This window comes from Carcharhinus amblyrhynchos, chromosome 5 (genome assembly GCF_965287045.1).
Source record: "Carcharhinus amblyrhynchos chromosome 5, sCarAmb.v2.hapA, whole genome shotgun sequence".
NCBI lineage: Eukaryota > Metazoa > Chordata > Chondrichthyes > Carcharhiniformes > Carcharhinidae > Carcharhinus > Carcharhinus amblyrhynchos.
In genome coordinates, this window is record NC_137328.1 from 47,644,002 (window position 1) to 47,659,649 (window position 15,648).

A 15,648-nucleotide genomic window follows, 5' to 3' on the forward strand; every position below is an offset into this window, starting at 1 on the left:
ACTCCCCCACCTATTTTGACGGACCCTTGAGTGAGGATAATATGCAAATGTGGCCCCTCTAATCAAAAAGTTTGGATAAATCTGGTCCAGATTGATAAGAATGGAACTGGGATGACATTGGAATGGCATTGGCGGAGGATGTTGCTGTCAGTGATAGCTGTGGGGTGATGGTTTTATCTTTGACATAGTCATACAGACTACCAGTTGTGCCCTTTTAGATACTTAGGCAGGTGCAGAAACCCTGTTGGAGGACTTCAAATATGGAGTTCTGGGAACTTTACCAATATCAGTAATGTATTTAGCTCTAAAGGTGACCCTGATTGCTAAGCAACCTCTTCTACTTCTCCACAGCTTTCTGTGTTGTAACGCCCTCTAAGCACAATTTTATCTGAAACCCAAAACCCCAAGATGCAAACACCTTAGTTTAATGTGAATCTAACTGTAGGTTTACCTTTCCTCACGCAAAAATACTAAATTAAACCTATGTGTAACTATACCATATAGTAATGAACAATACAAATATAACTCCCTTAAAAACTCTGTTTTCCTGACAATACTTCTCTCTGGTTTGGGAAAAAAACCTGTTCACCAGTATTGTATGTTTCCTGTCACTTGGCCAACTTTGTATTCCTATTACCACTTCACTGTTTATTCTATGAGCATTAATTTTGTGGTACTTTATCAAATGTCTTTCGAAAGTCCACGTACGCCACATCAACTGCATTACTCCTAACAAGCTTCTCTGTTATCAATGAAAAAAACTCAGTCTTTCTCACAGAATTTTGCAAAGACTGTGAGAAAGACTGTTAGGTAAAGCAAATACAGCACTAATGTATATAGGGGACCACAGATTCTTGCAAGGGCACTGGGTGATGATGGGCTTCCCACAGGGGCAGCCTGTGATACAGGAGGGTTCCCAATCAGGAGGGGCTCCACCTATCTCTCCCCCTCCCCAAGTTCACAGGGAGTCCTTCAGGTGTTTGCGGGCAACTTCCCCAAGAGGCAAAGTGACTCCCTTGTCGCTAGTGAAATACCAGCAGCATCAGGAAGAGACCATTAGTTGGCCACGTAAGGGTTGGTGAGCTGACCACCATCTTCTCTGCTGCTGGTAAAATATGAGTGCAGGCAGAAAGGTGATGGTCATGGCACACATTGACACCGCAACCAACGGCACCCTCCCCGCCACAGCTCATTCTTCATATTGCTATTAGTGGGGGAAAGGTTTAAAATTCCAACTGATGCCAAATCTTGGCTCAAAGACTCACCCTGAGACGTAACCCAGACTACTTTCCATTTAAGAAAGCAATTTTTTTAAAAATAGCTATGACCAAAGCGGTAATACATTTCTGAAATTATTAGGCAAAGGTTAAAGTGCTGTGCACAATTCTGAGCCTTTCATTAAGGAAAGAATGTTAAACAAAGAGTGTGTGCGGTGTTGATTTGTCAGAATGACCTCAGGCATAGGAGATACCGTTATGAGGACACATGAAAAAGTTTTACTGGAGCAAAGAGGGCTGAAAGAAGGACAAGTGAAGGGTTTTTAAAATTCTGAAGAGTTTTACTAGGATAGGGAAAATTGTATTTATTTAAATTTGGCAAGTGTGAACAGTAAGAGGGAGAGAGGTATATGAGATATACTCCTTACCCCTACCATACTCCTTGTACACCTAGGATTGTGTGGCCAAATTCCCCTCCAATTTGATTTTCAAGTTTGCTGATGATACCACTGTAAGTGGGTCGGATCTCAAACAATGACAAGACAGAGTACAGGAATGAGATAGAGAATCTGGTGAACTGGTGTGGCGACAATAAACTCTCCTTCAATGTCAACAAAATGAAGAAGATTGTCATTGACTTCAGGAAGCGTAAAGGAGAACATGCCCCTGTCTACATCAACAGGGACAAAGTGGAAAGGGTCGACAGCTTCAACTTTTTAGGTGTTCAGATCACCAACAACCTATCCTGGTCCCCCCATGTCAACACTATAGTTAAGAAAACCCACCAACGCCTCGACTTTCTCAGAAGATGAAGGAAATTTGGCATGTCAGCTATGACCCTCACCAACTTTTACAGATGCACCATGGAAAGTATTCTTTCTGGTCGTATCACAGCTTGGTATGGCTCCTGCTCTGCCCAAGACTGCAGGGAACTACAAAAAGTTGTGAATGTAGCCCAATCCATAATGCAAACCAGCCTCCCATCCATTGACTCTGTCTACACTTCCCGCTGCCTCGGCAAAGCAGCCATCATAATTAAGCACCCCGTGCTGTCTGAACATTTTCTCTTTCATCTTTTTCCTTCGGGAAAAAGGTACAGAAATCTGAGGTCGCATACCAACCAACTCAAGAACAGCTTCTTCCCTGCTGCTGTCAGACTTTTGAATTGATCTACCTTGCATTAAATTGATCTTTCTCTACACCCTAGCTGTGACTGTAATGCTACAATCTGCAATGTCTTGTTTCCTCCTCTATAAATGGTATGTTTTGTCTGTATAGTGCACAAGAAACAATACTTTTTGCTGTACGTTAATACTTGTGACAATAATAAATCAAATCAAATAAGGAACGGGTGTTAAGAGCTACCTCTTAGAAAGTTATTAGAGCAAGGAATACTTTGGTGCAGGGAATCGATGAGGGAGAGAGCAATGCACCCTTTTTGGGGAAAATGGACAAGCATTTGAAGTAGTGGAAGATGCATGGCTTGGGGGAGAGCAGTGTAGTGGAATAAAAACAAAATGTTGCAAAATCTCAGCAAGTCTAGCAGCCTCCATGGAGTGAGAAAAACAGTTGAGCTAATGTTTCAAACCTAATATAATTCTTTGTATTGGACGCGACTTTAGCAAGAGGTCGTGGCATAGTGGTATTGTTGCTGGACAAGTAATTCAAACACTCAGGGTAATGCTTTGGAGTACCAGCTTCAAATCCTGCTACTGCAGATGGTGAAATTTGAATTTAATGAAAACCCGAAATTAAAAGTCTAAAGATGACCCTGAAACTATTGTCAATTGTTGCAAAAATCCATCTGGTTCACTAATGTCCTTTAGGGAAGGAAATCTGCCATTCTTACCTGGTCTGGCCGACATGTGACTCCAGAGCCACAGCAGTAAGGTTGACTCTTTATTGCTCCCTTAGGGGCAATTCAGGATGGGCATTAAATGCTGGCCTAGCCACCATTGCCCCCTTTGCATGAACGAACAGAACAAAACAAAACAGAAACTCTATTTCTCTCTCCACCAATGCTGCAGACCTGACATTTTCTAGCACTTTGTTTTTATTTCAGATCTCCAACATTTGCAGTACTTTCCTTTCATCTGAGTAATGCAGCAGTCAAATAGAATGGCAGAACAGGTTTGAGGCGATGATTGACCAAGCCATTTCCCTTGTTTTTACTTACAAGAATATATTCTGTAACTTTTCTTCTTTTTTAGGAAGGATTTCTGTGTACAGAAAGATGAGCCCTGTGACACTGTTGGTAAGTATAAATATGTTAAGTACGTACAAGTATAAATAGGTTACCATGTTGAACATGTAACAAGCCCAAAGTGCAGCTTTAACTTTGAACATAAGTTTGTGAAATTGCTGTTCCGTAGCACAAAGCATTTAATACACAAGATGAAGATTTCTGCCATATGCTTGGTTTAGCCAAATTATAAATATGTTTATGAAGAACAGGTTTTCTACATTTAATGTACAAAGGAAATCTTAGCCCTTTGCTTGATATTTTGCCAAATGTAACTCCATTCTGATTTAGAATTATAAACGGTAAATAAAACATACACAGCGTAAACTTACATACAAGGATATGACTGAGAGCAGGAGCCTTTATGATCCCCTTGCTCAAATATGATCCTTCAGTGATGGCTGTTTTACTTGGAATAGTTGCTTTAATGAGCCAAAGTTTACTTGTTTGTTTTGTGCAAGTGGTAGCCAAAGTCATACTTGAATATTTCCTGTCTGACTGTTTTTTTTCAGTCACAAATGTAATATAGGATCCATGACTATATTCCAGATATTATCCATGTGCACTATGTGTGCATTAAAAATTCTCCTCGATGGAGAATGCTGTCTGATATTCTCATCGATCTTGTGCAACAGAGAGAAAATGAGAAGTATTCTAAATTCCAGAAGCTAGATGCATAGCTGTAAGATTTCCTTCTTGGACTTGTTTTGATAATTGCTGGATACTTGGTAAAGACTGATGCTTTGAAGAGTTGTGCATGTTCAACTTGGGAGGTACGTCATTGCAATGTGATAATAGGCCAGCTTATGAAATTGAAACTAAAAGTACAATTATTAGTGAATTTACAATGGCATATTGAAACCTTTGTGATGTATTTAATTGTGACTGTAGACATTAGGAATCTTATTGTTAATTGATATCAATTTAATGCAATTTTTAATTATCAATATCTGAAATTTAAGAAAGCTAACCATCAGGTCTCTGGATACGACAGTAGTTTTGATTGTAAACCACAATGGTCAGAGCCCAGTAATGCTTTATTGATTATTTATTTTTAAATGGCAAGAGGGATGTTGGGTTCGTACTAAATGAAAAGGTGACATGTTTGTCCTTCATGTTGGAAACACCTCGGTTGGCTACACAAATTTCCAACTGATGACCCTACTCTGAAGTATCATTTGTGAAACAGGCATCTGTCCTGACCACACTGTTGGGTACGTTTTCACTTAAACTATGACTGTATGTGATAGTTCAGGGCAACAGATTAAACAACTTTTAAATGGAACTCAAGTTTGTAGTCATGCCTTATAATGCTTAGAGTAAGAAAAACTAGGCAATTGGTCATTTGGTGGTACAGCACTTAAGTATTAGGATAGCACAGTGGTTAGCACTGCTGCCTCACAGCACCAGGGACCTGGGTTTAATTCCCGGGTGACTGCTCTTTCTCACCACATCTGTGTGGTTTTCTTCTGGGGTTCCAATTTCCTCCCACAATCCAAAGATGTGTGGGTTAGGTTGATTGGCTATGATAAATTGGCTCTTACCGTTAGGGGGATTAGTAAGGTCCATGGAAGGAGTTACGGGTATAGGACCAGGGTAGGATTGTTGTCAGTGCAGGCTCAATGGGCTGAATTGCCTCTTTCTGCACTGTCGAGATTCTCTGATTCTATGAATCTATGATTACTGAAAAAGACATCTCAGGACAGTCACACAAATGCCAATGTCAGAGGAAAGAACAATTTTATATTGTATGGGAAGAGAACGCTGATTGGTGTTCCCATGGAGAATGTACCAGTTGATGATCACTGACTGTTAACTGCCAGGTAGTTGGGTTGCTCAGTTGGCTGGATGACTAGTTTGTGATGCAAGAGCAATGCTAACAACGTGGGTTCAATTCCCAAACTGACTGAGGTTATTCATGAAGCCCCTGCCTTCTTAACCTTGCTCCTTGCCTGAGGTGCAGTGATCTTCAGATTAGATGGCCATGAGCCAGCTCTCACCCTCAAATGAGAGCAGCCTATGGACATCTGGGATTATGGCAACTTTACAATTTGAAATCTAAACCAGGCAGCTTGACTTTCATTGGTCAAGGCATTGTCCTGAAGAATGAGTCATGGAATGGCTGCTGCTTATTTTGTTTAGCTGACAGGTGCAATGTACGTACATGTTCTTTCTGCTTGCAAATAATAGGGCCCTATGTATTAATATATATAGTTTCCAGTCTACGCAAATGTGCCACACAGCAAGCTCGACTGACTATCTTAAACTGGTTGCCGGCATAATAGTTAGCATACTGAGGATTATTTAGCAAATGTTGTCCAATTGTGGAATCGCATTAAATGTGGGACACTGTTTTGCAAGCACGGATTGGTTGGGTATTGTTGTTATGAATGTTCTGAAAGCTGCATATATTAATGCACAGAGAAAGAAGATATGTGGTAGCAATTTGCTGATTCATTCTTCAGGGCTATGCCTTGACGAATCAGAGTCAAATTGCCTGGTTTAAATTTCAAACAGTACTTGGTAATTAACTGTCAGTGTGGAAATGGCTGCAAAATCTTTGGCCTCAGCAGCCAACAACTGGTGCATTGTCCGTGATGCATTCTCCATGGCAATGTCTGTACAAACCAGAGCCCGCTTGTCAACCAATTAGCACTCTCCGCATACAGTATAAAGTTGTTGATTTCTCCGATATTGGTATTGTTGAGATTGTCCTGATGAGTGCAAGATGAAAAGCTAGGACAAAATGTCATTTTTCAACAGTACTCAAAAATGTGACTCAATTGAAATAAGTTTTGACTGTGAGAGACTTTTTGACTGCTGATTCACTATAATCCGTGTTACGTCTTTGATCACTTTTATTTCCATTGATTCGAAAATTAGGAGGGACGTAAAATGAGTTATAGTTTGCAATGACCTATTTTCAGTAATAACACCAGATCAGATTCCCCCATTGCTTTCTATGACAGCTGATGTTGGTCAAAATATTATATCTGTTTTGGCACTGTTAAGTAGAGTTAGCAATAACTCTATTGATGGTGTTCAAAAACTGAAGTCTAGAGACAGATTCGTGCTGGTTTCAGTGTGAATTGGCCACAAGAAAGGATCCCAACACTGGAATGAATCAACCGAAGGCTTACCTGATATTGGGCCTCATTTGAATGAAAAAGGCAGATGAATGCTGGACATCCCCCGGCAACATAACAAAGAATAAATATTAGATTTTGTTCTGCTGTCTTGCTGCCAATGGCCTGAAAGTGGGATCTGTGAAGAACTGAAATGTTTGACAGGCAAGGGGATGAATGGGAGAGGGATACGTAAATGGATGTCATCAGAAGAGGCACAGATATAATGAAGAACAAAGAAAAGTACAGCACGTGAACAGGCCCTTCGGCTGTCCAAGCTGATCATGATGCTCTAACTCAACATAAAAAAAACCTTTTGCCCTTAGTCGGACTGTATCCCTCTATTCCCTCCCCACTCACGTACCCATCCAGATGCCTCTTAAATGTTGCTAATGTGCCTGCTTCCACCACCACCTCTGGCAGCGTGGTCCAGGCACCTACCACTCTCTGTGAAAAACTTCCCTGGCACATCTCCCTAAAACTTGTCCGTCTCACCTTGAAACTGTGGCACTTTGTAATTGACACATCCATCTTGAGAAAAAGCTGCTGACTATCCACCCTGACTATGCCTCTCATAATTTTGTAGACCTCTATCAGTTCTTCCCTCAGCCTCCTTTCCAGTGAAAACAGTCCTTGTTTATTTAACCTCTCCTCATAGCCAACACCCTCAAGACCAGGCATAAGAACATAAGAACATAAGAAATAGGAGCAGGAGTAGGCCATCTAGCCCTTCGAGCCTGCCCCGCCATTCAATAAGATCATGGCTGATCTGTCGCGGCTCAGTTCCACTTTCCGGCCCTCTCCCCATAACGCTTAATCCCCTCTCTTATCAAAAACCCATCAACCCGCGTCTTAAAAATATTTAGCGAGGCAGCCTCCACCACTTCAACGGGCAGAGAATTCCAGAGATTCACCACCCTTTGAGTGAAGAAGTTCCTCCTCAACTCCATTCTAAACCGCCCCCCCCTTTATCTTGAGGCTGTGCCCCCTTGTCCTACTGTCTTTTTTGAGCGGGAAGAGTCTCTCCACCTCTATCCTATCCATCCCATTCATCATCTTATACGTCTCAATGAGATCTCCCCTCATTCTTCTAAACTCTAACGAGTACAAGCCTAGTTTATTCAGCCTCTCCTCATAGCTCAACCCCCTCAACTCCGGTATCAGCCTAGTAAACCTCCTCTGCACTCCCACCAAGGCCAAAATATCTTTGCGCAGGTGCGGCGCCCAAAACTGCACACAGTACTCCAGCTGTGGCCTCACCAATGCCCTATACAGCTGCAGCAAGACCTCCCTACTTTTATATTCAATCCCCCTCACTATGAAGGCCAGCATCCCATTTGCCTTCCTGACCACCTGCTGCACCTGCAAGCTGGGTTTTTGCGACTCATGCACAAGGACCCCGAGGTCCCTCTGCACCGTCGCCTGCTGCAGTTTTTCGCCCCGTAAGTAATAGTCCTTCCTACCATTATTCCTACCAAAGTGGACCACCTCACACTTGCCAACATTAAATTCCATTTGCCATTTCCTGGCCCATTCGCCCAGCCTATCTAGTGAACCTTCTTTGCACTCTCTCCAAAGCTTCCACATCCTTCTGGTAGTGTGGTGACCACAACTGCATGCAATACTCCAAATGTGGCCTAACGAAGGTTTTATATAGCTGCAACATGGTTTCCCAACTCTTGTACTCAATGCCCAGCTGATGAATGCAAGCATACCATATGCTTTCTTAATCACCTTGGCTGCCTGTGTTGCCGCTTTTAGGGAACTGTGGACCTGCATGCCCAGATCCCTCTGTATGTTAATACTCCTAAGGATTCTGCAATTTACAGTATAATTTGCACCTAAATTTGGTCCTCCAAATGCATCACCTCGCATTTGTCCGGATTAAACTCCATCTGCCATTTCCATGCCCAAGTCTCCAATCTATCTCTGTCCTGTTGTATCCTTTGGCAATCCCTGGCACTATCAGCAACTCCATCAATCTTTGTGTCATCCTCAAACTTACTAATCAGACCACCATATTTTCCTCCAGATCATTTATATATACTACAAACAGCAGAGGTCCCAGCACTTGTCCCTGCAGAGCACCACTAGCTACGGATCTCCAGCCCACCTCGAATCCCATGTGATTTCAGTTTTTGTACCAATATGCCATGTGGGACCTTGTCAATCGCCTTTCTGAAGTCCATATAAACTTTATCCACAGCCCTTCACTCATCAATTATCTTTGTCACTTCGTCAAAAAACTCAATCAAGTTGATGAGACGTGCCCTTCCCCATACAAAACCATGCTGTCTGTCACTAACCAGTCCATAAAGGAGCTGTAATCGACAACCATAGCAGTACTTGGCATTGCAGTAAAGAAGTTTGGCACAACTCCATTTCTGGCTCCAAAACTGGTTAAATATTTTTCAATGAAGATCTCTGGTATTTGCTTTATGGATTGTCTAATAGCTTCCACCTAGACCACATTTTCTTGCTGTGTTCATGACGGCCTAGTTTTGGGATGTGTCTAAGGCTTAAACCTTAGCCACCTCTTTCTCTGTCTTTAACAACATAAATGTTAGCACAGATCCAGAATGTAATGGCATGCACACCCTTTCTGCCATTTTGGGAACTCAGGCAATCATTTTGGGGAGGCCATGGATTAGTGGTATTGTCACGAGGCGTGTAAGGTAATGCTCCAGGGACCTGTGTTCAAATACCACCATGGCAGATGGTTGAATTTGCTTTCAATAAAAAAGTATGAAATTATAAGTCTAATGATGACCGTGTAACCATTGCAGATTGTTATTTAAAAAAAAACCTACCTGGTTCACTAATATCCTTTGGAGAAGGAAATCTGTTGTCATTACCTGGCCTACCTGTGACGCCGGACCAACAGTAATGTGGTTGACTCTTAAATGCCCTCTGAAATGACCTAGCAAGTCACTCAGTTCAAGGGCAGTTAGGGATTGGACAATAAATGCTGAGCAAGCCAGTGATGCCCACATCCCATGAATGAAAAAATTGCAGCTAAATCCGTGTGTAGCACCATCAAATTTCTAGTTCAAGACACTTCTGTTCTCCAGGCATCAACCCAGAAATAGTTAAATAACCAGCCTCCCAAAAATACCAGACATTAGTTACTGGCAAGATTGAGTTACTCGTACTTAAATTTGAAGCATAATATTCTGAAGGGAGAGACAGACAGTGATATTAATGGCCCATTTGGCCCATGAGAACCAAGTAACGTCAATAGTTTGTATCATCAAAATAAAAGGATTCAAGTTTTTAAAGTTTTATTCAACCTTCTGTAATCCAACTAATGAGGATATGGATAATTTTCTGACAATCTTAATCTTCTATCATCAAATGGAAAAGAATGTTGAGAACTGGATAAACCTGTCACTGAAGGGAGATTACACAAGTGATTTTAATTATGGCTGAATGCAAATTCTGAAGATTAGATGTCGAATTTTATGCACAGCCTGGCTACGCTTGGACTGGCACTGTATTTGAGAGGCGCCGAGGGGGGTAAGTCCCTATAGCCTCAGCTAATTACCAAACAAGGAAGTAGATGCTTTCATGTTGGTGTGCCAGTTGACAGATTGTGGTGTCGATGGTAGCCATGGTGTGGAAATGTGAGTTAACATGACAGTTGCATTATCTTCACCAACTCTGTAACATGCGAATCTGGTGACAGATTCCAGCATCCATGGAACAGCGAGGCATCGCTGCCATCAGAACAAAGTAAGTCAGGTAATTTCAATTTCAATAATTAAGGAGCAAGGTTAATTTCAAAATAGCGCATGAGGAGTTCTAATCATTCCCTGGTTTTCCTTAAGGGTGTGAATTGTAAAATTTTGCCAAAGTTGCTGACAGCCATTTTAAAGAAGCTATGACCTGAACTGATTCCTCTTGATAGCACAGTGGTTAGCACTGCTGCCTCACAATGCCAGGGACCCAGGTTCAATTCTGGCCTCAGGTGACTGTCTGTGTGGAGATTGCACGTTCTCCCTGTGCGTTTACTCTGGGTGCTCCCACAATCCAAAGATGTGCAGGCTAGGTTAATTAGCCACGCTAAATTGCACCTCAGTGTCAGGGGGTTAACAAGGTAAATACTTGGGATTACTGGGATAGGGCCTGGGTGGGATTGTTGATTGAATGTAATTTGATGGGCTGAATGGCCACCTCCTGCACTGAAGGGGTTCTGTGATAGTTTTATCAAATAAAAGTTTTTCAACATGGCCACATGCAGGTCATTTTGTGGTATATTCAGCATTTGGCAGTGCTTGGCTCTCCTGCTGGCACCATACACTCGAATGTAGAGAATACCTGCAGAGAATGGTGTGGAGTGGAGTTACTTATTTTGAACCCTCCAGCATTTTGGCTTTGGGCCTGTCTTCATTAAATGGATTGCTGCCTTTTATAGTGAGTCTTTGGCAGTCATCAATATCAATGATGTCATTTTCCAGCCCTTTAGACTGCATATAGGAACCTACTGGGTAGTTCATACTAATGGCGTGGTGGAGGACTAAAAGCTGCTGACCACAATTCCAGAATAAGTTTAAGTTATTTATTAATGCCATAAGTAGGCTTACATTAACACTGCAATGAAGTTACTGTAAAAATGCCCGAGGCACCACATTCCAGTACCTGTTCGGGTACACTAAGGGAGAATTCAGCATGGCCAATGCACCTAAGCAGCACGTCTTTCAGATTGTGGGAGGAAACTGGAGCAGCTGGAGGAAACCCGTACAGACATGGGCAGGATGTGCAAACTCCGCATAGTGACCCAAGCCAGGAATTGAACCCAGATCCCTGGCACTGTGAGACAGTAATGCTAACCACTATGCCACCAGGCCGCCTAATATTCAAATACCGGTGTCTTATCAAGTTTGATTATTCTCAGACTGCCTGTGCATGTATTGCTGCATTTTCAGAATTTTCTCTGTCACTTCTCAAAGTATGCAAACGTTTCTGGTAGTTCAGAAGTAATGCTCATGAATTTGTGGTGTAAAAAAAAATCTTTGGCTTATTGCTTAAGAAAAGGATCAGAATTGGGGACCTGATATCAGGATTTGATAAAGTCAGTAAATGTAAATATGCCCAAAATTATAGGAAGTATTCAGGATAGTCTGGAGAGCTCTGAGGGAATCCATTGTCATAGTGGGAGAAAGCAGACACCATTAAAACAATTGTCGACCCAAGAATGAACTATAAAAGCTCTTTGTTCCTCCTTGCTTTATGCTGGATTCTTGGGTTTTGAGACACCACCCCATGCATGCAACCCCCCAAAACCCCTGCCTCGCTCCATCCGCAACCTTCTCCAAAACTACCAGCACAAATTTTGGTTCTACCTTACCACTATGTCCTGATTTTTCCCTGTGAGTTTGACGTCACTGTCACACAGTATGGTGTGAAGGTCTCAGTGTCCTGGATCCTCCATGGAGCAACAATCCTCAACGTTGCTCTGCATTTCTTCACAAGTCTTCCAGTCTTGATTCCTCTAGAAATGTGGAGAGTAACATGCCTCAGAGAACTCAGTTGGAGCCCGGTGGTGTCGGGGGAAGGCAAGAGACGCACCCTTTTTTTGGTACCAGTTGCCATGTGGTAAGTTTAAAGATTCAGTGTAAATAATAGTGGATGGAAGAGTGGGTGAATAACTGAATAGGTGGACTCAGGGAGGTTAGTGAGTGAGGTATGTGTGTAGGGCAGCTGGCAGTTGAGGTGGCAGGTAAGTGAGGTGCAGGGAATGGATATGGTGGCAGGTGGGTTGGGGGGTAGTTGGATTAGGTTGGTGGGAGAGGTGGTCAGGTCAGGGGCTCTCTCCATGCACTGGGTGACCCTCTCCCACCCCTCAGAGATTGTGACCTACCCTTATCAGCTGCATGTTTCCCCCACCAAATGGGTTGCCTGCATCGGGACATCAGGGTCCTCCCAGTGGGTCTCCCTTCTGGATCCCTGGCCTGCATCCCATCTCTCTCACTCACACACACACACACACACACACACACACACACACACACACACACACACACACACACACACACACACACACACACACACACACACCCGGTCATGCTCTGCATGACCCTCCCTTCCCTGATATTGCTCCTGGCACACTGGCAGTGTCCAACTGGTGCCACTGCTGGGAACTGCCCAATGGGGACCACCCAGGGTGCTTCAGTGACCTCAAAGCCCCCTGGTGTGACCATCATGCCAGATTCAGATTTGTGTGAGTGGAAACCTATACTGATTCTCTCCATTAAGCTGCCATGCCTGAAAGGCCAGAATGTTCCTTGCACTGGGATTTGAATGGACTATGCGTAGTTGAATGCTACTTTAAACATGCAAATCAGCTTTGCACCCTTTCAGGGACTGGGAACATTGTAAACTGTATGGTGTCAGGCACCAATTATACTTTTAGCTTTGCATGTTAGTTTCCCAGTTCTCTGTGCTGTTCGTCAGATAAAATCGCGCCCCTCTGGACACTTCTGTATCTTTCCTCTCTCACCTTACACCTATGCCCTCTAATTTTAGACTCCCCCTAACTTTGGGAAAAGATATTGGCTATCTAGCTGATCTGTGCCCCTCATTATTTTATAGACCTCTATAAGATCACCCCTCAGTTTTCTGTGCTCCAGAGAAAGAAGTTCCTGTTATCCAGCCTCTTCTTATAACTCAATATTTTTTCTAATAAGTCCTAAATGAAATAAAAGGTCTTTTCCAGATTTTATTATGAAGTCTATCATATCACCATGATGCTATTTAGGTGTGATCAAAGCCAAATCAGGGTCATTGAGGCATTTAAAAAAAAATCCCTGGCTACCATTGGTGGGGTGGTGGGTGTGGGGTGAGTGGAGGAGGAGGAGATGGGTGGGGGTGGGGAGGTGGTTGGGCAGTTTCCTGTCCCCCTCTGGTGGACAGGTGCAACATTTTCAGCCTGTTTACTATTCTTGACGTATGTAGATACTTAGCACATGGAAGTTAGATACTCTCCAAATGACCCTCTCAACCCCAGTGGAGTCAGCACTGGAGGAGAACAATAGTTGTGATCCTGATCAAACTGCTTGGATTGCTTCCATTAACAAAATGCAAAACCATCATCTCTATTAGTGATGGTCTAGCGTCCTGTTGCATTAATAATAAAAGGTACTTGCCAGTTGATTTAATTGGATAATGGAAAATAGCCTTTTGGCTTTTTAACAGTAACGAATGCTTTAAGAAAATGAATAAAAGGCTGTAAAATGTAGAAGAACATGTCAGAGCTGTATTGTACTGAGTTGCATGACTCACAGTTCAACTGTAGTTTTCTAGCACCTTAAGTAAGTAGGCCCCTGGGACTCACTTGGAAGTTGTTAAGGCTAGACAGCAGACTTTCAATGTGATTTCTTGAAACTTTTAATAGCTGGTCTTGCATTAAATCCGCTAAACTACAGATCAACTTCAGAGTAATAGAGTACAGGTATTAAATTAATATATCTAAGTCATTACAGAGCTCTCCAGAGCCTCAAATTGTAGACTGTGATCTTATAATGCGTCAGTCTGTAAAATATTTGATATTTTAAGCATGAGTTGAACTGATTTCTACAGAAAGACAAAGATTTCAATGTGACATTTATGATTGCTGAAATTTATTTTGTGAAATATATATCAAGGAAGAAAACAAGAACTTGTGCCTTTTATATCCTTAAGACATCCCAAAAAACATTTGGAATCAGCGAGGTGCTCTATAATGTAGCAATATAGCTAAATGCAATGGCCAATTTGCACATATTAAGACCTCACAGTGAGGTAAATGATACGTTTTATGATGTTGATTGAGGAATAAATATTGAACAAGGCTTCAGAAGAATTATTCACTCTATTTCAAATAGCACAATGGGAGCTTTTATGTCCACATGAGAAAATAAACAGGGTCTTTGTTTAATACCTCAAAAACTAAGGTCCTAGATTTTCACTCCAAGATCAGGAGTGCACAGTTGGGATGTTTCCCAACCCAAGAAAAAGAGGCCTAGAAGTTGGGATTTTCATGGGATTGGGAGAGAATTATAAGTTGGGCCCAGCACCCTTTTGATTGGGTGTGGAAGCAATCTAGCTGGAAGGGCTGGTACTGTGTGAAAGATTGAAAAGGAAACCAATAAAACAAAAAAATCCCCCACCCCTCACACTCCTGATGATCTACTCATGCCCCATAACCAACCCTGTACCCTTGATGCCAATTTATGCCCCCATGGAGGTCTGTTGAATGCTTTCTCAGTTAATTCTGAGAGATCCTCATGACAGGCTTGGCAGGTCCTCTTGACATTCTGATAAATCCTTTAGTAGGTGCTTCTCACAGTTTTGACAGTTTTTTGTGATCAGGTCTGTTGCCCCTTTCAATCTGACAGGAATGAGTTTATAAACTTGTTTTCACGTACATTTATGCCTGTTTTAATAATTTCAAATTTATTAATTTTAATAATTAATAACCTATCTCAAAACACACCTCGCTTCCCTAAATGTGTCCCAGGAACCAGATCCAAAGAGATACCGTCCCTGTCAAAGGGTTATCCTGGCTGCCCAAATGAATGCATCGTGTTTCGACCAATTCCTACCAGGTCTAATCTGTACACTTCAGGTTGCTCATTTCTGGTCGACCTAGATTCCACTTAAGTGGAAGCTGCTGATGATTTAAATGACTAGGATGAGTGAACCCCCGCCCACTCCATTCCCACCACCACAAAATTAGTAAATGCCATGCTCAGGGACTGGAGTTCGGATTTTTGGGCTCATCTGCCATTTTCAGCGGAACAGAGAGGCCCTCTGTCCTGTCAAAAATTCAGGCCTAAATCTCTGCTAATGGAACACTTATTGAAATGCCAGGCTAGATTTTATCTGTATGAGGGACATGGGCATCACTGCCAAGGGTAGCATTTATAATCCAAAACTAATTGGCCTTGAGCCACCTCCTTGAATGGCTGCACTCATGTGGTGAAAGCACAGTTCTATTCATGGCAGTTAGGGCCTCTAGCCTCCACCCTCTACCTTCATCAACTCCCCCCATCCACTCTCCATACCCCATCATAACTTCCATCCT

At 42.4% G+C, this 15,648-nt stretch overlaps 1 protein-coding gene across 1 annotated transcript in view; it reads left to right on the top strand.

Annotated features, from left to right (window-relative positions):
- Positions 1 to 15,648, top strand: part of LOC145343014 (A disintegrin and metalloproteinase with thrombospondin motifs 19-like) — a 414,592-nt gene that overhangs the window by 29,959 nt on the left and 368,985 nt on the right. The window contains exon 7 of the mRNA XM_080188739.1: positions 3,428 to 3,471. Within this exon, the coding sequence (XP_080044865.1) occupies positions 3,428 to 3,471 (44 nt within the window). The remainder of the gene's footprint in view (positions 1 to 3,427; positions 3,472 to 15,648) is intronic.